Source organism: Lithobates pipiens, unplaced genomic scaffold (genome assembly GCF_037356315.1).
Source record: "Lithobates pipiens isolate NorthernLeopardFrog02 unplaced genomic scaffold, aLitPip1_a1.2 Scaffold_30, whole genome shotgun sequence".
Taxonomy (NCBI): domain Eukaryota; kingdom Metazoa; phylum Chordata; class Amphibia; order Anura; family Ranidae; genus Lithobates; species Lithobates pipiens.
The window spans coordinates 163,207,860-163,233,293 of NW_027507791.1; the positions used below are offsets into that span (position 1 = coordinate 163,207,860).

General features: G+C 46.6%; 1 protein-coding gene across 1 annotated transcript; it reads left to right on the forward strand.

Annotated features, from left to right (window-relative positions):
- The first annotated feature begins 11,208 nt into the window (after positions 1 to 11,208).
- LOC143943336 (zinc finger MYM-type protein 1-like) lies at positions 11,209 to 14,657 on the forward strand. Its single transcript, XM_077465047.1, has 3 exons — positions 11,209 to 13,159; positions 13,245 to 13,347; positions 13,832 to 14,657. Exons 1-3 carry the CDS (start codon positions 11,664 to 11,666, stop codon positions 14,357 to 14,359), a joined length of 2,127 nt encoding a protein of 708 aa, XP_077321173.1. The 5' UTR covers positions 11,209 to 11,663; the 3' UTR covers positions 14,360 to 14,657.
- Positions 14,658 to 25,434: the final 10,777 nt, after the last annotated feature.

Consider the following 25,434-nt stretch of genomic DNA (forward strand, 5'->3'; position numbering starts at 1 on the left):
CTTTACTGCTTGGGAACCGAGCACTGTTACAGTGGGTGTTATGTGCCTCCTGCACAGTACACACCTGAAGCTACCTTTTATTACTGGTGTTCAATTTCTGCAATACATGCATCTGCAGTGCAGAAGTTAGAGTGGGTGTTGTGTGCCTCCTGCACAGTATACACCTTATTGCTGGTGTTCTGTTTCTGTAATACAGGAACCTAGCACTGTTACAGAAGACTGGGTAGTGTATACAGAGAGTCTAGTGGGTACAGAAGACAGGCTGGTGTATTCTAGCTAGTTTTTACAGTCTAGTGTATGATATAAGATATGCTGTGGTATATGCAGTGTATTCAGAGAGTCTAGTGTATACAATTGGCGAGTGTATACATAAGACTGGCTAGTTTACACAGTGTTTACAGAGATGCAAGGGTGTACAGAGAAGCTAGTATATATAGAAGACTACAGCATACAGAAGAAAGGCTAGTGAATACAGAATAAAGGCTGGCTTCTACGGAAAGGCTAGTGTATGCATAAGACAGGCTAGGGCATACAGAAGACAGAAGACGGGCTAGTGTATTCAGAACATAGGCTAGAGTATATCGAAGACAGGCTATTGTATTGTATGCAGAAGACCGGCTAGTGTAAACATGCTGATGTATATAGAGAGGCTAGTTAATTTAGAGGGTAGGCTAAGTGATAACAGAAGACAATCTGGGCTATACAGAGACATTTCTTCATTTCATCTAGCTCACATCTCTAATGGAGTTTGTCTCATTGCCATGTTATGTTTTTTCATTCTTATGCTAAATATAGATTATACTCACTACACGATTTTAATCATCCACATCAAGCATGCAATAAAACTATCATACATCAAAATGAACCATGTACTCTTTTGCTCTATTTTGCATATTTGTAATTCTCCACATCTGACTTATTTTTCTTTTTTTTTTTTTGCAAATCTTTTTATTAAAGTTTATGCAGTAAACAACAGCAAGCAAACTAACAAACAAAAAAGAAACATACATTGGTCACGACTACAGTTACAGGCGTGATGTATACAGATTTGTAATACAAGACAGTTTGGTACATACAGAATATAACGGAGAGTCTAAGGCACCTCAATGGCCACAGATAGCTAGCTTCATGCGCAGCAGGACAACTTGGAGTTACAACACGCTACTCAGACATATGACATTTCCACTGGTGCAGTTTACTGGGTACTAGCAAAAGGTAGCTTGTTAAGTAGGCTGTGGAGGCGTCAGCCAGCCAGCTGGACCAGACCTTATCATATTTTTGCGGGCAACCCCTATTAGCATAGCAGTCTTTGTAAAGAGGCAGGCTGCCGTTGACCAATTTTTTCCACAGGGAGAGAGGAGGGGGAGTTGGCTTACGCCAGCTGAGGGCTATGGCCTTGCGGGCGTAGAAAAGGAGAAGCCCAACCAGGATGTGTCGCGCCACAGTGGGAATAATATGATCTATCAGGCCCAGTATGCAAATTTCTATGGAGGGCGGGATCGATATGGAGGTGACCTGTGTAATGACCCTCAGTACTTCCTTCCAATAGTCGACAATGGCCGGGCAGGTCCAAAAAATATGAGTGAAGTCCCCCGGTATTGTCCCACATCGCCAACACCCCGGGAGGGAGGCGGGGTTCATTTTGTGCAATCTATATGGGGTGAAATATGCTCGGTGGACCATCTTAAACTGTATTAGCCGGTCTCTCAGGGAGACCAGGGATCTGAAAGGGAAGTCCCACATGTCATCCCAATCATCATTATCAAAGGTGGGAATGTCATGGACCCATTTGTCTCTGAGCTTTCCCAAGGTAGGGAGGGAGGTCGTTATCAAATGGGAGTAAAGTTTCGAGGTGGGCTTATTGTCACATCTGGACGTGAGGAGGTCCTCCAGTGCGGACTGGACAACCTGGGGGGGAGACCCGGAGAACTGGCATCTGAAGGCATGGGAGAGTTGTAGATATCTAAAAAAAATAGCTCTGCGGGATGTTGAAGTCAGAAATCAACTTGGGGAATGGGGCCAGCGATTGGTCGGAAATTATTTGGTCCGCTGTTTTAACGTTAAACTTAGTCCAAGCATGGGGTTCAGGTAGCTTGTAAAACTGCTCCAGGGAGGGGTTCAACCACAAGGGGGCAGCTGGAGAAAGGGCATTGGCAGGGTATTTTTCAAGTTTAAGTCCTGCCCCCCATGCACGCAACGTGGTTCGCATGGAGGGGGTCAACGGGTATGGGGCTTTTGGGCCACGATACAGTAAAAATGTCAGCGCTTCCAGTGACTTCACCACCGCCGCCTCAACCAAGGTGGCAGGGTTCGTCCTATCAGGAGTGAGCCACCAAGCCGCAGTAACCAGCTGGGTGGCTAAAAAATATTTGTACAGGTCAGGGCATGCCAGTCCTCCCTGGGGGGACGGACGTGTAAGCGTTGACCATCCATACCTGGGGGACTGGCCCCCCCAGATAAAGGAGGTAAAAAGGCTCTGCAGTCGGGAGAAAAATGATTTAGGGATCCATTGTGGGGATTGGCGAAGTAGGTAGAGAAATTTGGGCAGGATTTTCATTTTTATCAGGTTTATCCGCCCTAGCAATGATAGGGGTAGAGATTCCCATGCCTTCAGTCACAGCCGCGTCTCCGGAACCACTGGGGATAGATTCAGGGGTAAGAAGTCCGAAGCCTGCCTCGAGACCACCACCCCAAGGTACCTGAAGCTCTCCACCCACTGTAGAGGTATATCGGGGGGGCGGTGTCGCGGGCTGCTGGGTCTATAGGGAACAGAAGTGACTTTGACCAATTAACCTTAAGGCCCGTGATCGTGGAAAATGAGTTCAGAATTTGTAATGCCCCTCTGAGAGAGGAGTCCGCGTCGTTAAGGAAGAGAAGGAGGTCGTCCGGATACAGGGCGACCCTCTCCTCCAGCCAGCCAACACGCAGGCCCCTAATGTGCAGGGAGGTACGTAAGGCCTCCGCCAGGGGTTCCATTGCGATGGCGAACAGGGCCGGAGAAAGAGGGCAGCCCTGTCTCGTGCCCCTGGACAGAGGGAAGGACCGGGAGAGACCCCCCCCCCCAGCTTAATGGCTGACGTGGGGTGCTGGTAGAGCGTCTGTAACCATGTAATAAATACCAAGGGGAACCCCATCCTGCGGAGGACCTCCCACAGAAAAGGCCACTCCACAGTGTCGAAGGCCTTCTCTATGTCCAGGGAGGCCACCACCCGGGAACCCTCATTGAGGTGTTGTGCATGGATGTTGGTAAACAGGCATCTTAAGTTGATGTCAGTGGCTCTATTAGGCATAAAACCGGTCTGGTCCGTCTCTATCACAGATGACAGAAGGGGCTGTAGTCTCGTAGTGAGCAATTTGGTAAGGATTTTGAAGTCTGCATTTAGGAGGGCGATAGGCCTATATGAGGCGCAGGATGTGGGGTCCTTAGGGGCTTTATGGATTAGTATTATGTGTGCATGACTCATGGAGGTGGGAAGGGTGCCCTCCGCCAGACAGTGAGTATAGAGCTGGGCCAGCTGGGGGGCAAGAAGGGCCCCGTGAGTTTTGTAGAACTCCATAGGGAGACCATCTGGACCCGGGGATTTTCCTGCAGGAAAGGAGCAAATTGCCCTCTGTACCTCCTCCGGGGTAATGGGCTTCACTAAATTTCCTCTCTCGGCGTCCGAGAGCCAGCCGAGTGCCAGGGGGTCCAGCCAAGGCGCCAGGTCCTGTGGCGTGAGATCCGAGGGAAGCACAGAGGTATAAAGGGAACCATAGTATTGCCGAAATGCATCCAATATGTCTGGGAGGGAGGAGACCGATTCACCCAAGGGGGACACCACACTAGGTATCACCGTCAGGGGTAGGTCGTGTTGAGCTAACATTGCCAGGAGGCGACCGTTCCGGTCCCCCTGCTCGAAAAATCTTTGCTTGTTGCGGTAAAGATCCAGTCTGGTAAGCTCTGCGAGGTGAAGGTGTAATTCACGTTTCGCCGCGTTAAGGGCTTCAAAACTAGAGTCGGTGGGGTCAGCTGTGTAGGTCATAGTCTGGGTATCTACCTTGCTCTGTAGCTCAGTCGTGGTGGCGGCTTGCTCTCTACGGATCCCAGCTATGGAGGAAATATAATGACCTCTACTGAAGGCCTTGAATGCGTCCCAAGTAACCCCTGGGGAGGAGGACCCTGCATTAATATGCCAGTATTCGGCAAGGCGGGGCGGGATAGTGTTGGTCAAATCGGCGTGGGAGAGCCAGTGGGTTCCCAGGCGCCAAAGGGCTGAGGTTCGGGAAGTGGGGGAGCGGACATTAAGGAGGAGGGGGCAGTGGTCCGACAGCCTGCTGGGCAAATACGTGGCGTCTAGCACGTCTGATAGCATGGCTGGATTGGCAAAAGCTAAGTCGATGCGTGAGGACGCTTTATAGGTGGTGGAAAAGCAGGAGTAGGCCTTAGTCGAGGGGTGTTTCCACCTCCAGACCTCCGTCACTCCCATGGCCTGCGCCCAATTGGGAAGGTCCGAGGAGCATTGTTTGGGGGGGACCGGCCTGTCTAAGTCTGGAGCTAGAATAGCGTTAAAATCGCCCATAAGCAGCAGCCTAGCGGGGCAGTATGGGGTAACCTTTTCCAGGATAGTGTATAAGGTGGATGCTGAAAAGGGAGGAGGCAGGTATACATTGACCACAATATATCTCGTACCCCAAACTGTGAAAACTACTATCACGTATTTGCCCTGAGGGTCGGTGTGAATCTGCTCCACTGCACAGGGAAAGGATTTGCTGATCAGCACAGAGACCCCCCTCGCATAGGTAGAATAGGAGGCATGAAAGGCTCTCTGGATCCATGGCTTCTTCAGTGCCAACAGTTTGCTGCCCATGAGGTGTGTCTCCTGGAGCAGTATCATATGGGGGGAGTGCAATTTAAGATATTTAAACAGAACTGCTCTTTTAAATTTAGAATTGAGCCCCCGGACATTCCAGGATAGGATATTAAAAGAGGACATGTCACGTGTGGCCATCAGATGGTTCCGTTAATATTGCAAGGAGACGCCCATGGGTGCTAATATCATGTACCAAGAGCCGCCTAGACCCAGAGAGCCCACTGTAGAAAGAGTCATGACCAAACAGTAACCATACAAACAAAAAAGTAAATACATAGGCAAAAAACAAAAGTACCCTTGGTGACCGCCAGGGGTCAACCCTGCCCGTATCTGGTGGCATCCCTGGAAACTGGGGAGCGACCAGATCAGGCCTATACCCAAAAAATAACAATTTAACCCCCTAAACCGTGCACGGCAACAGTGCAATGCCGCGTGTAAGAACGTGTAAAAGTCCTCTAGGGGGAAGTCCGCTGCAGGTTAGCAGCAACACTCCGTGCTAACCCGAGTCACATCTGACTTATTTTTCTTTATTTCTTATTTGAAATAGAGAGTTCTACCTCAAAATCCGGTTAAATCTATTCACTTCGATGAGTTCTACCGCTAATTGTACGGTAATGCAAAATGTTCCTAAAACCATCCATTTGCTACCAGACATGCTGCACATACTAAGAGTAATGTAACTATCGCTCGCTAACGATGTAAACAGTTTTATTGCTTTTCTGACATTAACCGAGTATCTCTGACATTAACTAAGTATCTCTCTGCACTATGATCTTAATAATAATAATAATAGGATTGTGTAATGCAAAGATCAACTAGTCTAATATAAGCTTTCTCATTGGTACCGGCATATCCTTTAAATTTAGACTCACGCAACTATTTCTCGGCCATTTTCAAGCTAAGCTTTCAATCGCTTACCGTTGAACAGCGATACTTCCTCCCTGCTATATTAAGCCATTTAAATTTCCTATTGGTCGCCTATATTATACAACTCTCTGAAAAGCATATATGTAGAGAATAAAACTAGTCTTACATCTTAATAAAACAGTTTTTTTGCTCAACCAGTATCCCAGAACATAAGCAAATAAACGTTTCCACTGATTGACTCTTTTTCTGTATTACTTCTTTTTCTCCACCTTAACTGTCACAGTTAAAACACAGTGACAAAACATTTCTTTTTACCGCAGCAAAATGTGAGAAAAGCAGTGTAAGCCGTCTTTCTGCCATATGCTTCAAAAAAAGGAATGTACCGCTTTTAAATCCATTTCAATTCCACATAACCGTGAACCGTCTTACAATTTTAACATTTACTGATAGCAATTACTGATATTACATTATGACTATACCAGTGGAAAAGGACCGCGTAATGGAACTGTGAAATTAATCATAATCTCAGAGTTAACTTAGCTGATAAATTTATGATTTACTCAACGATTTACTCAACGATTTAAACTTAGATTTTTTCAAGCTAAGTCTATTTAATCTTAAATAATTTATACTATATTCTACTGTACTCTTAAATTATGTACTGTTGTTCTGTATTTTAGCCGTGCTCATATTTCGTTTTATGTTGTAACCATCGAATCTCATTGCTATTCCGACATTCTGCCTTAATGAGGATATTACTTTGCAACTATCCCTTGATCCCTTTTGTGTATTCACTTTATCTCGACCTATATATACTGCCTCAATATTTTCCTAATTTATTTTGCTATACTTATTATTATTATATTATAGAGATAACTATCTCTAAATCATTGTAAACCTAACCATAGTTATAATGTCTACAGCTAATTTTACGTTAAAGCAAAATTCACACAAAACCATCTTTTTAAAACCTTTACACAAAAGAGTAATGCAACCATCTATCGCTACCTCTATGCAATAGGATTCTCTTTCCAGTGGAAACGGAAAACAGTCAGTGTAAGCCGTCTTCGTGCGTAACAAAATTAATGGAACGATTTACACGTTGGAATTTTGAAGCTACGTCAACTTACTCTTAAATAATGTATACCCTTTAGCTGCTTAGCTCACACTTTGCTGTATGTAGCCGCGTTAACTGTATTAATGGTTACATGTAAATAACCAATGAGGATTGACATTTCATGTCTATCTCACATCGCTAATGCAATTTGTCTATTTGCCATGTCATAATTTACCAGTTATTATACTTTCTCATCCTTAAAGACACGTAAGGATCCTGAAAAACGATAGAAACCTAGTCACGTCGTTGCTGATATTTCATGATTACAGCAATCATCTCATCTAATTGCTATTCCGACATTCTGCCTTGGTATTACTTTGCAACGCTCTATTGAACAATATAAAGGTAAGCTAGATATTTTGTGTATTTCCACTTAAACTCGACTTGTATATACTGTCTCAATATTATCCATTCTAATTTTGCTAAATTAGATTGTAGAGTTTGCTATGTCTAAATCCAGGTTACCTACTCACCTTTATTACGTATACTGCTAATTTTAGGATAATACAAAATCATCTTATTGCTTCTTTACACGCTGCACATATTAAGAGTAATGCAATGCTACCGTGGACAGTTTAATTGCTCTTCTCACATTTAGCTGGTATCGCTCTGCTATAGGAAACTGAATTTGTACTACAACGATCGCTCATCTAATATAAGTCCACTCAGTGCTACCGGGATAACTTTTACATTTAGAGTAATGAAATAATTTCTCAGTCATTTTGAAGCTACTACAACTAACGCCTCTGATCTCTTTTCAACTGCAATACATAATCTCTGTTATTGCAGAATATTTAGCTGCTTAGCTCACACTTTGCTGTACGTAGCCATGTTAACAGTATTAATACCTGCAAGTAACCAATGGGGATTGACATTTTATCTCTAATTCATGTTCACATTTCTAATGCAGTTTGTCTTTTTGCCATGTAATCCTCTGCCAGTTATTATCCTTTCTCATCCTTATGCTATATTTGGGGTATATTCACTATATGATTAAAGACACGTAAAGAACCTGATTGATAAAAACCTACACACGTCATTGCTGTTATTTCGTGTTTAGAATAAATAGATTACTATCTCTAAATCCTGGTAAACCAACTCACACAAAACCATCTTATTTCTACTTTACACGCAGCACATATTAAAATATTAACATTTAGCCGGTATCTCTCTGCAATAGTAAACGAAATTTGTAGATCACTCAACTAATATCGTCTTCTCAGTGGTCAGTGGCGGCCCGTCCATAGGGGGCGCCCGGGCGCCGCCCCCCCTCCAGGCAGTCACAAAAAAAAAAAAAAAAAAATGAAAAAAAAAATATTTTTTTTTTTTGGAAATGGCCCTTTAAAAAAAAAAAATGAAAAAAAGTCCTTAAGTGCACTGTGTACGAGCGCCGGATACAGTGCAGCGCTGGACACAGTGCACTATGTGAAGACGCCACGTCAACGCAATCACAAGATTGCAGACGCGGCGCTTCATTTGCGGGGTTTTAACCCGCCTTGTGGCGCTAGTACAAATGCCGATCTGCATCCGCCCGGCGCCCATAGGTTTCGCTATGGGTTTGAGTGACAGTGACAGACTAGTTAGCCGTCACTTCCGGTCTTCCCCGACGGATCAGCGCGCCGAGCGGAGGAGGAGAGGAATCCTGCTGGCCTGCTGCACTGTGAAAAAAAAGGTACTGTGAACATCTCCTCTCATCACATCACCTCTACCACTACCAGCATATCCATTAATGTTGCTTCATGAAAAAGAAACAAACATGAAAAATAGACTTGATTTACATTTCAATAAGCTTGATTTACATTTTAAATCTTAAGGTAGCCAAAGACAGTTTCTACCTTAAAATATGTATGCTCCTGATATGTCTGTGCTTAAATGTGTGAGCATGATACGTTTTGCATATACCATTGCTAACAATCAAAACAAAACATAAAATCAGTTTCTTTGGAGTTCATTAAAAGACTCATAGGCAATTCTGGGTATAATATTATCAAGAATTTGGACACTGGAAAAAAAAAAAAAAAAAAAAAAAAACAGTGACCAGTCTGAAATAGCCTTTGGACTCCCAGCATGCCTCAGTATGCAGAGAAGTAATAATAGGAGTAAGATCACAAAACACAGAGGGTAGGACCTCAGGTTTGGTGGTAAGTACAAAATGTCTGTTTTCTCTCTCATTTATTAAGGGGCACAGGGTGCATAGGCGATTCAGATACCCAAAAGCAGTTCATGTTGGCACAAGAGAACCCACACAACACTAACGGGCCCAATAACAAGGACCTTACACCAGAAGCTGGCATCCAACAAGGCTTAAAAGCTTAAAGGGGAATTCCAGCCTATAATGTGTTGTTAAATGAAAGGAGAAGCACAGGCAAAGCTTGTTTGGCTGTACTTCTCCTGGAGTCCTGCGGATCAAAGGGGTGCAGTTTGTTCTGCACTCCTGTGACCCGTTTTCAGCAGATAGCGGGCTGCAGCTCGCTGTCGGCTGATGCCACACAGCCATACCACCCAACATTTTGAGATAAGAAAGAGGGACACCTACTAAGCAACGCATATGAAATATGAATACGCATATGCAACGCATATGAAAACGGCGGTCAAACCACACATGTGAGGTATCGCCGCGATCGTTAGACTGAGCTCAATAATTCTAGCCCTAGACCTCCTCTATAACTTAAAAGATGCAACCTGTAGAATTTTTTAAACGTTGCCTATGGAGATTTTTGAGGGTAAAAGTTTGACGCCATTCCATGAGCGGGCGCAATTTAGAAGCGTGACATGTTGGGTATCAATTTACTCGGCGTAACATTATCTTTCGGAATATATCTAAAAATTGGGGTAACTTTACTGTTATCTTATTTTTTTATTTAAAAAAATTTTTTTTTTTCATAATAAAGTGCGCTTGTAAGACCGTTGTGCAAATACAGTATGACAGTAAGTATTGCAATGACCGCAATTTTATTCTCTAGGGTGTTAGAAAAAAAAAAGGGAAAAAGGGGCAGCTGCCCTGGGCCCTGGCATTGTTGTATGTCCCCAAGCAGCTGACTCATACTTGCAAACTATCCCAGTTTAAATTCCCTTGTCCCTTGAGGTTTTAGTCCTGTGCTATGTCCCAATATCTCAGTGTGAAGTTCTGTTACTAAAGCTGCCCAGCCCTATTGTTGTGTACAGATAACTCACCTGCAGAGTGCAGACCCTGTGTTTACATGTAAATACAGGCATTCATATGTAAATAGCGGCGGACTGGTGGCATTGATATGTAAATAATAGAGTGGCCATTCATATGTATATCATACCAAATACAAATTTTTGCCCAGGGTCCAATCAATATTAAAGCTTTTTTATTTATTTATGTATTTATTTCTTTTTATGTAAAAGGATGAACTTCCGATGCAAAAGGCTGGACCCACAAATCTATATATGATGTGCAGGGTCCTGTGTATAATGTAGAGCCTGGTATGGTGTATAATAATAACTGATAGCTATTGTTTTTCCAAGATAAACTTCAAATTTCTGGCTGTGTTTTTCACATGGCAATATTGAATAAACATGCATCCAGAACAGCAGGAAAAATGTTGTGATCAGATTGAACCTACCGTATATACTCGAGTATAGGCCGACCCGAATATAAGCCGAGGCCCCCAATTTACCCCCAAAAAAACTGGCAAACTTATTGACTCGTGTATAAGCCGAGGGTGAGACATGCCTGTCCATCCCTGTGTGTGTGTCCGTCCATCCCTGTGTGTCCGTCCATCCCTGTGTGTCCGTCCATCCATCCCTGTGTGTGTGTGTGTCCATCCATCCATCCATCCCTGTGTGTGTGTGTCTCCATCCATCCATCCATCCATCCCTGTGTGTGTGTGTCTCCATCCATCCACCCATCCCTGTGTGTGTCTCCATCCATCCACCCATCCCTGTGTGTGTCTCCATCCATCCACCCATCCCTGTGTGTGTGTGTGTGTGTGTGTGTGTGTGTGTGTGTGTGTCCAGCCTACCTTTGTCCCGAGCCTCCGTCCCGTGCCTTGCCTCCTTGCCTCCGTCCCATGCCGTGCCTTGCCGTCGTGTCGTGCCTTGCCTTGCCTCCGTCCCGTCCCGTGCCGTGCCGTGCCTTGCCTTGCCTTGCCTTGCCTTGCCTCCGTCCCGTGCCCTCTTCGGCGGCCATTGTAAAATTCAAAAGCCGCGCCTCCTCCTTCGCCTGTGATAGGCGGAACACTGAATTTCCCAGCAGCCTGTGTTCCGCCTATCACTGACATCGTATCATCCTCGTCCGTAGTACGAGGATGATACGATGTCCGTGATAGGCGGAACACAGGCTGCTGGGAAATTCAGTGTTCCGCCTATCACAGGCGAAGGCGGAGCCGGAGGCACGGCTTTTGAATTGTAGAATGGCCGCTGTCTGTCTGCTCGACACGCTGATCGAGCGGGCAGACAGCGATGACTCGAGTATAAGCCGAGGGGGGCACTTTCAGCCTCAAAAAAGAGGCTGAAAATCTCGGCTTATACTCGAGTATATACGGTACATTATGTACCCTGTACACTAGTCCTCTGAAGTCTATTGCCACTGTATAAAAGCCAGCCAGGAACTTAGCACAGGGATGGGGGGAACCCCTTATAATGGGCACAGCAGCCAGCAGCTGTACAGGCCCGGGAACTCAGCACAGCCATGGTGGGAACCCCTCATTATGGGCACAGTGAGGCTGCAATTGATGGGCAAGGTGAGGCTGCATTTGATGAAATAGACACTTGCATTTGGCAGCACCATAATCTCTCTTTTAAACTTACCCATACTTTCATTTGACTCATAGGTATTGAACATTGTGCAATTTATTTTCAAAATGGCTGAAAATTCGGTTCCATCTTTGAAACTATTTCCCTTCACAAGGCGTACAGATGAGGAAAAAATGAGGTTAAAGGAGCTTGGACCATATCAACCCAAACTGCAAATTCAGCAGAGGTCAAGTGATCGTGGTCGAGTTTACACGCGAAGCTTTTCCACCACTTCTTATAATAAATGGAGTTGGCTAGCTGGATGTGATGTGACTCATGCATATTATTGTTTTCCATGTTTGCTATTCCAAAGTCATGGCACCGACACGCTGTGGATATCAACAGGGGTTAACGACCTAAAGCATCTCACTGAAAAATGCAAGCGGCATGAAACTACCCAAAGCCATCTTGACAATGTTATGAGGCTCGAGTTTTTTGGAAAGCGTAGCATTGCTGAACAGCTAGATGCAGGCTACATAATTTCCATTAGAAGACACAATGAAGAGGTCACAAAAAATCGACACATCCTGTCTAGGATAATAGACTGTGTGAAATTTTGTGGTGCATTTGAGCTGGCTTTGCGTGGTCATGATGAGAGTGAGAGCTCCGAAAATCGTGGGATATTCCGTGGCTTGGTTGATTTTGTTGCTTCTCTTGATGGAGTTTTGAAAGAGCACCTTGAGAATGCCACTGTTTTTAAGGGCACTTCAAAAACTGTGCAGAACGAGCTGTTGGACTGTATGCTGTCTGTAGTGAAGGAGCACATTATCCAAGAAGCACAGAGCAGCAATTTCATCTCAATCCAGGCCGATGAGACCACTGATATTGCCACCCATTGCCAACTTGTGCTTGTACTGCGCTACATAGATGACAAAAACAATGTACAGGAGAGGTTTTTTGAGTTTATTTCTCTACATTCCGCTAATGCAGATTCCATTGCTACAGCACTACAAGAGCGCCTTGCTGTCATCCTTCCAGGGGATCAGAAACATAAGCTCATCTCCCAAGCATATGATGGAGCCAGCGTGATGAGGGGTGCCACTTCAGGGGTTCAAAAGAAGATTCAGGATATTTACCCAAATGCCCATTACATCCACTGCTATGCACATCAGCTCAATCTGATAATGCAACAGGCCACTTCTCAAATGCCCAAAGTGAAACTTTTTTTTTCAAACCTTGGAGGATTTGCCAGCTTTTTTGCCAGATCACCCAAGCGCACAGATGTACTTGATAAAGTAGTTGCCCATAGACTACCAACATCAAGCAGTGTTAGATGGAACTTCCACAGCCGTGCCGTCCATACAGTGTTTGAGCACAGAGAGGACCTCATCCGCTGTTTTGAAACCATAAGAGACTCAGGTGATTTTGACTCAGTTACCATGAGAGAAGCAGCAGGCTTTGCCGTGCTGCTGGAGGATCAGGATTTTAAATATTTTCTTGCGCTTTTCCACAACATTATGCCGCATGTTGACCTCCTTTATGCCAAACTCCAGAAGAAGGACATAGATTCAGTCCACATTAAGGGGAGCATCCAGCAGTTCCAGCGGGACATACAGATGATCAGGTAGCAGCCGTAATCCTCCTTTTCCATGTGTTGTTGTTGTTATTATTATTATTTTTTTAATTATTATTGCTCATACATTTTGCAGAGATTCTATCCCATGCCTGGTTGACGAAAGCAGTCAAGGTGGTTCTCAACCGAAGAGGCGGGGCTCACTGAATCCAGGAGACCATAAACGCATTGCATCTGAGGTGAGTGTTTATTTGTTGCAATATTTGTCTTTTTGATAGCTCCCTTATAGATATGAAGATTGGAAAGAAAAATATTTTTCTTACAATAGTCATATAAAAATGATGTGATCTAAAAGGATTTGTTATTCCCTCTAGTGGATAACATTAGTATTACAACCTTCATCTGTGTTAGCTGCCTGAACATCAGAAATGCATGAAACTTGACATATTTACTAAGAATGTCTTGTTGTCCAATGTCCATGTGTATGGAGTGCTGAGAAATTATGGATTCCAAACCACTGAAACTGATCTCCCTTTATAACTTTAAAGTGAACATTTTAAAATGACCAGTTTTAAGTTATGACTCCATACACATGGACAAGAAATTCTTAGTAAATATGTCAGGTTGCATGCATTTATGATGGTCAGGGAGCTAACAGAGATGACATTGACACCCCTAATTGACATCACTGCCTAATTTTTGTTTTTATCCTTCACTCTATAGGTCTGTGATACCATACTATTGCACACCATGCAACGTTTCTCCTTCACAAAACACCTTGTTAGTGCCACTTTGCTTCAAGCAGACAGGTTTGAACAGTACGCAGTGGAGTTTCCCGAGGATGCACTGAGTGAGACTTTGAAGGCCTATCCAGTTCTGAATAAAAATAAGTTAAAGACAGAGCTTGGTCTCATCTACCGCACACAAGAGTTCAAAAAGTGTAATGGTGCTTTGGACCTATTCAGGCTGTTTGTGGGCAACAATCTTGCTCATGTATTTAGAGAGACTGTGACTTTGCTAAAGATCCTCATCACCACACCCATGACCACAGCAGAAGCTGAGAGGTGCTTCTCAACCTTAAAAAGAATAAAGACTTTTCTGAGAAATAGCATGACCCAGGAAAGGCTGAATGCATTGGCCATGCTGTCAATGGAAAAGAGAGTGGTGACAGAGATGACTGACTTCAACCAGAAGGTCATTGAGAAATTTGCAAGCCAGAAAGAAAGGAGAGCAAAATTTATTTTCAAATAGTTGGACTGTTGCTAACGTGAATTTGTATTCAGTCACCTTTACTCTGAGTCTTTTTGTTGTTTGTTGTACAATAAAGTTTGTTTTCTGTTGTAAAAAAAAAATCACTGATTTGTGGTACTTTTATTGCATTCTTTAACAGTTGGTTTAAACATTGACATTTTCAATATTTTATCCAGATATATAATCTGTCCTGTGATTCTGGGGCTGTATACTCTGTCCTGTGATCTGAGCTGTATACTCGTGACACTATGGGTGGAAGGAAGTGGAATACAGGGGACGGATTAGGTGGATTACATAAGGGGCGTGGTTTGTGAGAAGTGGGAGGGGCCAAAATGATGGGCGGGGTCATGATGGGCGGGGTCTTGCGCCCCCCCATCCAAAAACTTCACCAGCCGCCACTGTCAGTGGTACCGGAACAACTTTTAAATTTAGAGTAATGCAACGATTTCTCAGTTTTATGAAGCTACTGCAACTAACGCATTGGATCTCTTTCCTGTTAAATTATGCTCTGCAATATTAAGCCATGTAAATTTTTCTTGTTATGTATAATAATACAAATCTTTCAAAAGCAATATCGTCTCACTGCAATACTTACGCTCAGCATAATAAATATTAATTATGCGAATAATGCTAATAATAAAGTCGGCTAAAAGTAGAGAATTAAACTATCTTACATCAAAATAAATCATGTACTGACAAACCAATAACGGCCAATTACTTAACGTCTATCAGTCAATGACTTAACAAAATAAACTTAGCACTCTTTTGCTCTATTTTGTATATTTGTAGTTCTCCACATTAACTGTCACATTGATATCACCACTGACAACACACCACTTTTTAACAGCCCCAAAATATGAAAAAAGCACTGTAACTCTTTACATGTTTCAGAAGTAGTTGCATTAGCAAAAAATAAAGTCCTGTCTTCTTTACACGCTAGCCTTTCTGTATACATTAATCTCTCTGTGTACACCAGCCACTCTATATAGACTAGCCTCTCTTCTGTATACAAGTGCCCGTAATCTATATACACTAGCCTGCCTTTCTTTTCACAATAGTCTCGGTGTCCCAGTCTCTCTGCATACACTAGCCTCACTGAATTCCCCAGATTGTCTTCTGTATACTATCTGTAAAAAATAGCCTGCCTTTTGTACTCATTAGCCTCTCTGTATAAACTAGCCGGTCTTCTGCATACTCTAGCCTCTCTGTGTAACACAGTCTCTCTCTGGATTCCCTAGCCTCCATCTCTGCATACCCAGGACGTTCCTCTGTATAATCTAGCCTATCTGTATACACTAGCCTGTCTTTTGTACAAATTAGCCTCTCTGTAGCCGGTCTTCTGTATACACGAGCCTCACTGTCTACTCTTGGTTTTCTTTTGTATAAACTAGTATCTCTTTATACATTATCTCTCTGTGTACCCAAGCCTCTCTGTATACACTAGTCCGCCTGTATACACTAGCAAGTCTGCATACACTAGCCTCTCTTTGTAACCCAACCCCTCTCTCTTTATACCCTAGCCTCCATCTCTGCATACCCAGGACTTTCTTCTCTATAATCTAGCCTATTTGTATACACTAGCCTGTCTTTTGTACACATTAGCCTCTCTGTATAAACTAGCCGGTCTACTGTATACACTAATCCATCTGTATACACTAGCAAGTCTGCATACTCCTGCCTCTCTGTGTAACCCAGCCTCTCTCTCTCTGTATACCCTAGACTCCATCTCTGCATACTCAGGACGTTCTTCTGTATATATTCTAGCCTATCTATATACACTAGCCTGTGTTTTGTACACTTTAGCCTCTCTGTATAAACTAGTCGGTCTTCTGCATACACGAGTCTCTCTGTATACCCTTGGATGTCTTTTGTATACACTAGCTGCTCTTTATACATTAGCTCTCTGTATACCCAAGCCTCTCTGTATACACTAGTCCGTCTGTATACACTAGCAAGTCTGCATACACCAGCCTCTCTGTGTAACCCAGCCTCTCTCTCTGTATACCCTAGCCTCCATCTCTGCATACCCACGATGTTCTTCTCTATAATCTAGCCTATTTGTATACACTAGCCTGTCTTTTGCACACATTAGCCTCTCTATATAAACTAGCCGGTCTTCTGTATACACTAGTCCGTCTGTATACACTAGCAAGTATGCATACTCTAGCCTCTATCGCTGTATACCCTAGCCTCCATCTCTGCATACCCAGAACGTTCTTCTGTATAATCTAGCCTATCTGTATACACTAGTGTATACAGACGGACTAGTGTGTATACAGAGGACCGGCTCATGTGTACAAAAGACAGGCTAATGTATACAGATAGGCTAGATTATACAGAAGAACGTCCTGGGTATGCAGAGCGCTCAGCTTCAAGGTATGGCCAACATGAGTAATATGAGGGACACTCCTCACCCCCGCCCCCACCTACCAGATCTGACTTTCATCCCCTTGCCCTCTCTGCCCCGGTCATCTGGTGGCAGTTTTATGCACTCCCTGGCCCCCACCCATTCATAATCCTTACCGACCTTTCCTTCCGCTGCTTACTGGAACACACTGGATGACTTGTCTAATTAACCAACTTGTACAAGACACCGCTATCCTCCTGTCTGACACCGATCCCCCTTGGAGGCTTTACCCCTCACTGTGTTGGGTGGTCCCTGCCTCCCCTGGATGCTCCACATATACCCCGACGACATTGTCGGAGGGGCACCACTTGACAGGACACGGGGCTGTCATGCCGGTGGCATCTCCCATTGGAGGAAGGGATGATGGCCCCAACCCCTTGGCAGCAGGTTCAGCTTGTACAGACCAGGACAGCTCATCTTTCCTTCTGGAGTCTTGACCTTAGAGGGGGGAGTTGCACTTTGGGGGGTCTGAGTGATACCTAGTGCGCTGGACTGGAAGGGCTTGACATTCCCGCATATGTGTCCCCTCCCCCTGGTTGCGCCCCTCGCCCCCACCCTCTGGCCCCCACCTACTCTTTGCCGACATTGCCTTCTGCAGCTTTCAGGGACCCTGGATGACTTATTTATTGAGCCTATTGGTACGAGACACTGCTTCCCTCCGGTGTGACTCTGGACCCCGCTGGAGGATTTACCCCTTACTGTTTGGGCGGTCCCAGCCTCCCTCTGGATGCTCTACACAGCCCCCGATGGCGATGCAGGAGAGACACTAATTGGCGGGCCCCAGGACTGCTGCTCGGGTGAAGTCTCCCGTTGGATGGAGGGATGGTGGCCCCAGCCCCTTGCCTGCTGGATTTTCCATGCACCGACCAGGGCTGCTCCTCTTTCATCTTGATGTGGTGACCATGGAGGGGAGGAGTTGAAATTTATGGGGTCCGGGTGATTGCTGGTGGGAGTGCGCTAAAGGACTTGACATTTCCGCATATTTGTCCCCTCTCCCCTGTCTCCCCCCTCCCTTTCCCCCCCTTCCCACCCTTCCATTTTCACCCTTCCCTTCCCTCCTTTTCCTCCCCCTTTCCCTCACTCCACCCCCCCTTTTCCCCCCTTCCCTGCCCCTTTTCCCCCCGGGGCGTGGACGGGGGAGAGGGGGTAAGGAGAGGACAATCTGCCAAAGGGAGAAATGCATTTGTTCGGGGACTGCATGTACTTTTGGAGTATGGGACGGGGGTGGTGGATCCCATTCTGCGATGCCTTTTCTGTTGTGACGGGCTCCCTCGTGCATGCCTACGTTTAGGGCGAGCCGAGGAGACCCCTCAGTGCTGACAGTTTTATGCTCTACCTCTGTTTTGATTATATTATTGTTTTTTGGTTCTATGATGTTACTGATTGTCTTTTATTTGCATACCAGTTTCAGACGTGACATTTACCACTGCCGGGACTGGGGGGACTAGGATTCGGGGGCTCCCTCTCTGACCTGTCTACCCAGACTGGGGGGACTAGGATTCGGGGGCTCCCTCTCCGACCTGTCTACCCACCAACCCAAGTAGGACAGCACTTTAAACCTCTGGTAAGTACATCTGGTAAGCGCTATAGCATAATTGTGCTGTTTGGGGGCGTGGCCTGGATATGGCGGAGTGAAGTCCACTGTTAAATCGGCATGCAATCACCCGAAAGATGCAGGACAAGGGCAGCTGCTAAGGGAGATTGCTCTGGGACCCCCGCTGGGGAGATGCAACGCTACTTTAACCCCACGCAAAGACGGTCTACAGGTGCGGCCTTGGCGGCGCCACGAGGCACACCACGCAGAGCATCTCAAGTGCGGCCTGAGAGTCGGGACACCCCCGCGACATCCAGCCGCGGACACTCCGCCTGTAGCATCGGTTTCAATGGATGTACCAGGAAGTTCCCGGGGGTCGGACCAGGTCGAACAAGATCTCCGATCCTTGATACAGGCCCTCCCCACCAGAACGGACATTGAGGCGCTTATTTTACGCCTCGAGGAGACGCACCGCAGAGATATCTAGGAGGTGAGGGAAGATGTGTCCGCTTTGACGGAAAGGGTGTCTGCGGGGGAGGCCTCCTTTTCCACATTGGAGCACCGAGTGGCGGACTTGGAAAGGTCCCCGAGACCAACATCGTGACACAGCTATTGCACTTCAGCTCCACTTAGAAGACGTGGAAGACAGGAGCCGCAGGAACAATCTGCGGCTCCAAGGAGTACCCGAATCCCTCGAGGGTGAAACTATGGAGGCCGCTGTGCAAGAAGTTTTTCGTATTCTCTTGGAGGATCCCGCGGGTGCTGTGGAAGTGGAACGTCTTCACCGGACTCTGGGACCTAGAAATGCTGATCGGGAACGTCCGCGGGATGTCTTTTGCAAACTGCTACGATACCCACAGACGAGATACTGAGAAGAGCATGGGAGCAGGGAGAAGTTGACTTAAACGGAGCTGCCATTTCCTTTCTCCCGGATCTTTCCAGGGCCACGCTGAAACGTAGGGCCCTACTACGCCCCGTCCTGGAGTTGGCAAAAGCGAAGGGATGTACCTATCATTGGGGGTACCCACTTGCCGTCACTTTCTGGAGGGAAGGCAACATGTACACCCTGCAGTCGCCAGCTGACCTGCCCGGCCTCTTCAGGTTCCTTGAGGCGGAACAGATCCCTGTCCCTGACTGGCTACAACTGCTACCTCGCCCGGTTGGAAGATCTGGTCCCTCAGCGTACAGAGGCCCGTTACAGCCCAGGTTGCAGTGCAACCGACGGCGGCCTAGGTTGGCCCAGCGGGAGGAACCTCCACACCGTGAGTAGCTCCCTTGTTTTGCTGCTTGACCCCTGACTTATTTTGGGCTCCCCCAACTGTCCTCTATCAGTACCCCCAGCGGTTTTGTGACTTTCTTGCCCTCCATAGCCCGGATTTTTTCCCTTCTTTTGTGCCCTCCCCCCCCAGCCCCATTGTGTCCCCTCCGGACCCCCGCTGTGTCTCCTTTTCTATGGAAGACTGAGGTACATTGATATGCGGTGGGGGGTCTTTTTTCTATGATACTCTCTACATGGCAGCGAGACGATGTGTGCCCTGGCAATAGATGGATATGGCAGTTGCTTTTGTTGAGGGCGGGGGGAGGAGGGTTGAGGCCACAGGAATTACACCATGCTTTTGGGTTTTATGCTCTCCCCTGCTGCTAGGCCTACACACCCCCCTGACCGCTGGGATGCCGGACGGAGACTTATTTGCCACGTGGGGATTGTCTCCCCGGAAAACTCGTAGGTGCAGGCCCTGACCTGCGCCCCGTATTGGATGTACTATATACTGCCTTGTGTGATGGTCTGCCTTGAACAGAGGGACGTGACCATTTCTTCCATCTAGGGGGGGGAGGGGGGTGTTTTGCTTGAGGGGGGCCTGTTTTGCCCAGTGGCCCGGGACGCCCGGGGTGATTCCACTGTGCTGGGGGGTGGGAGTGCTCCTTCGGGTTGTGGAGGAGTTTGATTTTGGTTTGAGGGAGTTGGGGGGACCAGCAACCATGTTTGTTATCGGGGAGTGATGTAGAGGGTATGCTGTTAGCCACATGATTGTCTAGTGTTGTTTCTTTCCCTCGGGTTATTCTTCCTTTTATAGTTGAGCTTGGCATTGATGTTAACATGTTTCCTTTCCCTGTGAATATTCTTCATGTCTTTATATGCTATATAATGTTCCACAAATATGGTCAGATGTTTTTGCCGTTGTATGTTGTTGTTATATGCCGGATTGCCGGGGGTGTTGGGTGGGACCGGGGGCCACACTTCTCGGCCCTGTCCAACCACTACCCCACTTAGGAACGCGCCCGAATCCCGGTATCTTACTGGGGAGCACTTTAGCGGTATTCAGCACATTTAGTTGTCTCTTTGCGCAGTTCTCTCTTGTGATTGCGCCCTAATTCTACTTCTTGTTCTTATTTCTCCTTTTCAGGCCCGTTAAGGGCCTGTCTATCACTTTCCCCCTTTCCGCATCCACTTTCCCTCCCCTGAGTCCCGGCCTCCTACACCCCCCCCCGCACCCCCCCTCCCCCAGAACCCACGAGCATGGCTGATCTTACAATAATATCCCTGAATTCAAAGGGATTGAACATCCCGGAGAAGAGGAGGATGCTCCTACAGGATATGAGACGCATGAAAGCGGACATTGTATTTTTACAGGAGACCCATTTTAGAGCTAACTCTCTACCTCTCCTCAAAAATAGGTTCTTCCCCACGGTTTATCACTCCATGTACATGGAGGCTAAGTCAAGGGGAGTATCCACTCTGATCTCAGCTAAAGTGCCATGGACGTTGTTAGACGTGCAATATAAGGAAGGGCGGTATTTATTTTTGAAGGGGAAGGTGGGAGGGATGGTAGTGACCCTGGCGAATATCTACTCCCCTAGTGAGCGACAAGATGCCTTTCTCAAAACTAGACTATCGCACCTTGCTAGATACACAGAGGGCCAGCTTATTATAGGGGGCGATCTTAATGTCCCTCTTACTCCCACGGAAGATACCTCTACGGGCCTTTCTTCCACCTCCCGAGAGATGCGTAAATGCATCTCTGCGTCTTTACATTCAGCACAACTGGTTGATACGTGGAGACTTTTTCATCCCGGGGAAAGGGACTACACTTTTTATTCCAGACCCCACCAAACATACTCGCGTATAGACTATTTCCTAATCCCCCATAGACATTTACATGCTGTTAAAGATGTTACAATAGGTTCAATAACTTGATCGGATCATGCCCCGATTACCCTACGATACACTATTACGGACATTCATAAATCACAGAGATCACCCTGGCGCCTGAATGACAGTCTTCTTCAGGAACCAGAAATCTTCGCGGACATAAATAGGGAAATAGACTGTTATTTCCAGACTAACTTGACTTTGGAGAGTAGCCCCGGAGTGATCTGGGAAGCGCACAAAGCAGTGATCCGTGGAGTGCTTATTAAACTTGGTGCTAGGCTCCACAAGCAGAGGTCGGCTCAACTGTCGGCGTTGCTGCTAAAGGTGCAGAAGCTGGAGGTATGTCATAAACGCACTCCCACAGTACATTTAGGTAGGGAGCTAGATGTGGCTCGCAGGCAGATTACTGACCTGCTTCATTATAGGGCAAAGGCAATGCTCCAAATATGCCGGAAAAAGGTGTATGAATCCGGAGATAGGGACCTTAGCTCGTAACCTACAGGAACAAACACTCGCCTCCTATATACCATACGTCACCTCTGCGGGGGGTCAGAAGATCTCCCTGCCGCAACAAATTTCACAAGAATTTAAAACATTCTATGATGCCCTTTATAATCTACATACGTCCCCGCCGCCCCCAAATGCTACCTCTCAGTATATCGCCGCCTCCCTCATGCCCACGTTACCGGTCGAAATTATAGAGAACTTAGAGGAGCCAATTACGTTAATAGAACTTCAGTCGGCGCTAGGCACCACTAAGACGGGAAAGGCTCCGGGTCCAGACGGTCTCACGAATACATACTATAAAACCCTTCTCCCGTCTTTGGGTTCACATTTGATACATTTTTTTAATGTCCTGAGCACGGGAGCGCACTTCCATAAGTCAACGGTACAGGACCAGATTTCTGTGATACCGAAAGAAGGCAAGGATCCAGCGCAATGTGGGAGCTACCGCCCTATCTCCTTGCTAAATACGGACCTGAAACTCTTCACAAAAATTTTGCCCACTAGACTACAGCGACATTTACCTGGCTTAATCCACTTAGACCAGGTGGGTTTCGTACCGACCAGAGAAGCCAGGGACAATACTATTAAAGTCCTGAATCTGTTACATGTGGCGAATAAGGAACGCATTCCGTGTGTATTCTTCGGGACGGACGCCGAAAAAGCGTTCGATCGAGTTAACTGGCAGTTTATGTTCTCCACGCTGGAGCACATTGAACTGGGGGACAGGATGATACGCTGGATTTCGGCGGTGTATTCCAATCCGATGGCCGGGGTGAGAGCCAACGGTGTTCTCTCGGACATCTTTGAGATTACCAATGGGACCAGGCAGGGGTGTCCTCTCTCCCCCATGCTGTTTGCCCTGACCATGGAGCCTTTCCTTTGTCATATTAGGAGAAACCCAGATATTGTAGGGATCGGGGTCGCGAATACACAATACAAAGTCTCGGCTTACGCCGATGACTTATGCCCCGTACACACGAGCGGACTTTTCGACATCCAAACTCCGACGGACTGAGTCCGGCGGACTATCCGATCGTGTGTGGGCTGCAACGGACTTTAGCGAAGCTAAAGTCTGACGGACTTTAGAAATGAAGCATGCTTTAAATTTTCCCGACGGAACTCCGCCGGACCCGGTCCCCTTTGAAAAATCCGCTCGTGTGTGTGCTACTCCGACGGACTAAAACCGACGCTAGGGCAGCTATTGGCTACTGTCTAGGAACTTCCTACGTCGAATCCAGTCGTACGTCATCACGTTCGACTCCGTCGGAGTTTGGTGTGATGGTGTGTGGTCAAGTCCGTTCGGTCGAAAAGTCCGCCAGAACTCCGTCGGAACTCCGGCGGAACTCCGGCGGAACTCCGGCGGAACTCCTTTGGAGGTCTGTCAGACTTAATCCCTCTCGTGTGTACGGGGCATTACTGTTTACTCTGGCTGATCCGTCCTTATCACTACCTACCCTACTTAGTGAATTTGAAACTTATGGCAAACTCTCCAACTTCCGTATACATTTTAGTAAATCGGAGGCCATGGGAGTAGGCATGTCCGCTCCCCAGCTGACTAATCTACAAACTCGTTTCAACCTGAAATGGATGACAGTAGCCTTGAAATATCTGGGCACACTTATACCCCCAAAACTATCTCAACTTTTTCAGCTCAACTTTCCACCCTTGCTTCATAAAGTACGAGCTTTGTTATGCAAATGGAACAGCGGCCTCCATTCTTGGTTTGGCCGCTGTAACATCCTGAAAATGATGATTCTTCCCAAATTTCTCTGCCTCCTTCAAGCCCTCCCAATCCACATCCCTCTATCCTACTTCGCATAAATCCGGTCAGTATTTTTGAACTTTCTGTGGGCGGGGAAAAGGTCTAGGTTACAGGGGAGGATTTTGTCCCTACCCAAGCGATCTGGGGGTCTGGCGATGCCGGACGTGCACACGTACTACAAAGCAGCACAGCTGGTTAGACTAATTGACTGGTGTCGTCATGGAAAGGTGAAGCTGTGGACGCAGGTGGAACAAGCCCAGAGCGGAATACTCCTGAATGTCATCCCATGGTGCTACAATGATGTGCCGCTGGCCCTCAAGCGCCACCCACTCATAGGCAATACTGTGGTAATCAGCACGCGTCTGGCCTCCCGGGTCCCCCTGTCTTCCGATAACTCGCCCCTCCGCCCGATTTTAGATGACCCACATTTCCCCCCGGGCACATCTGATGCAGCATTCCGAACCCTGAGGGATTCGGGGTGTTACCTAGCCTCACATTTTAGTGTAGCGGGACGCTGGAGAACGACTGCAGAACTGACAGACCCGACTGGCTCTTTCCGCCTGGACTTTTTGAGAACAGCACAACTGCGACACTTTTTAGACACCCTAGCGCCGCCTAGGGCCGCGTCTTCTTCTCCCACACCCATAGAAGATCTATGCTCCGGGTTGGTGGCTCATACTCTGTCCTTAACATATACGATACTTAATGTTCCGCCGGAAGGCTATCAGCTCCCAAGTCTCATTAAATGGGAAACAGAACTAAATTGCACATTCACAGATCTACAGAAGCAGAAAATGGTGCTGTTTACGCACAAATCATCAATCTGCACTAAGGTGCAGGAGACGAATTACAAACTCCTCACGAGATGGTATAGGACCCCGGTAGTTTTGCGTAAATTTTTCCCGGCGGTGTCGGATGAATGCTGGCGCTGCCGGGAGGGGACGGGGACTCTGTTGCATATTTTTTGGTCCTGCCCTAGACTTAGATGTTCTTGGGAGGGAGTCCGTCGGATCGTGCAGGGATTCACTGATTATGTGATCCCGGATGATCCGGCGTTCTTCCTGCTTCATGTTAACGACATACCCACACGCTTGTATAAGAAGTCTTTGATCAGACACTTGGTAGATGCGGCGAAGGCATGCATTCCCCTTGCCTGGAAATCCCCGCTCCTGCCTACTCTGAATACTTGGGTCAGGAAAGTCCAAGACGTTAATAAGATGGAAGACCTTGTCCTGACCAGCCAACACAGACAGGAGTTATATACTAAGACATGGCAGCTTTGGAATATATTTAAATTCTCACAAGAGGGGCAGGCCCTACGGATGCCCCTAGATCACCCACCGTGAAGTGGATGATATCGTGACCATTCGTTCGAATGTTTACCTAATCTGAGTATACTGGACACCCATGCTCGTGGGTACCCCCCCTCCCCTGCCCCGCCCCCCCAATCTCCTTCCTCCTGCCCCCCGCCTGACCTTTACTTACCTCTCCCTTACTACTTCCTCTTCTATTCACTGTTTTTATATCTAGCTTTGCCTCCCTTGGCACCTCAGGGCTCTGTTGGAGTTCCTGGGCTTTCTTACATCCTTCTACAATCAACAGGAAAAAGAAAAAAGGGGGGGGGAGAGACCTGGCCGGACCTAAACGGCATGATGTTACATGTTACTATCAGGAGATACCTGTGTTGCAGTTGTACTATGTCATGTATTCAGAT

Coding starts and splice junctions, on each gene's coding strand:
- LOC143943336 (XM_077465047.1), top strand. CDS start 11,664: ATGGCTGAAAATTCGGTTCCATCTTTGAAACTATTTCCCTTCACAAGG. Junction 13,160..13,244: donor CGGGACATACAGATGATCAG/GTAGCAGCCGTA, acceptor TACATTTTGCAG/AGATTCTATCCCATGCCTGG. Junction 13,348..13,831: donor ATAAACGCATTGCATCTGAG/GTGAGTGTTTAT, acceptor TTCACTCTATAG/GTCTGTGATACCATACTATT.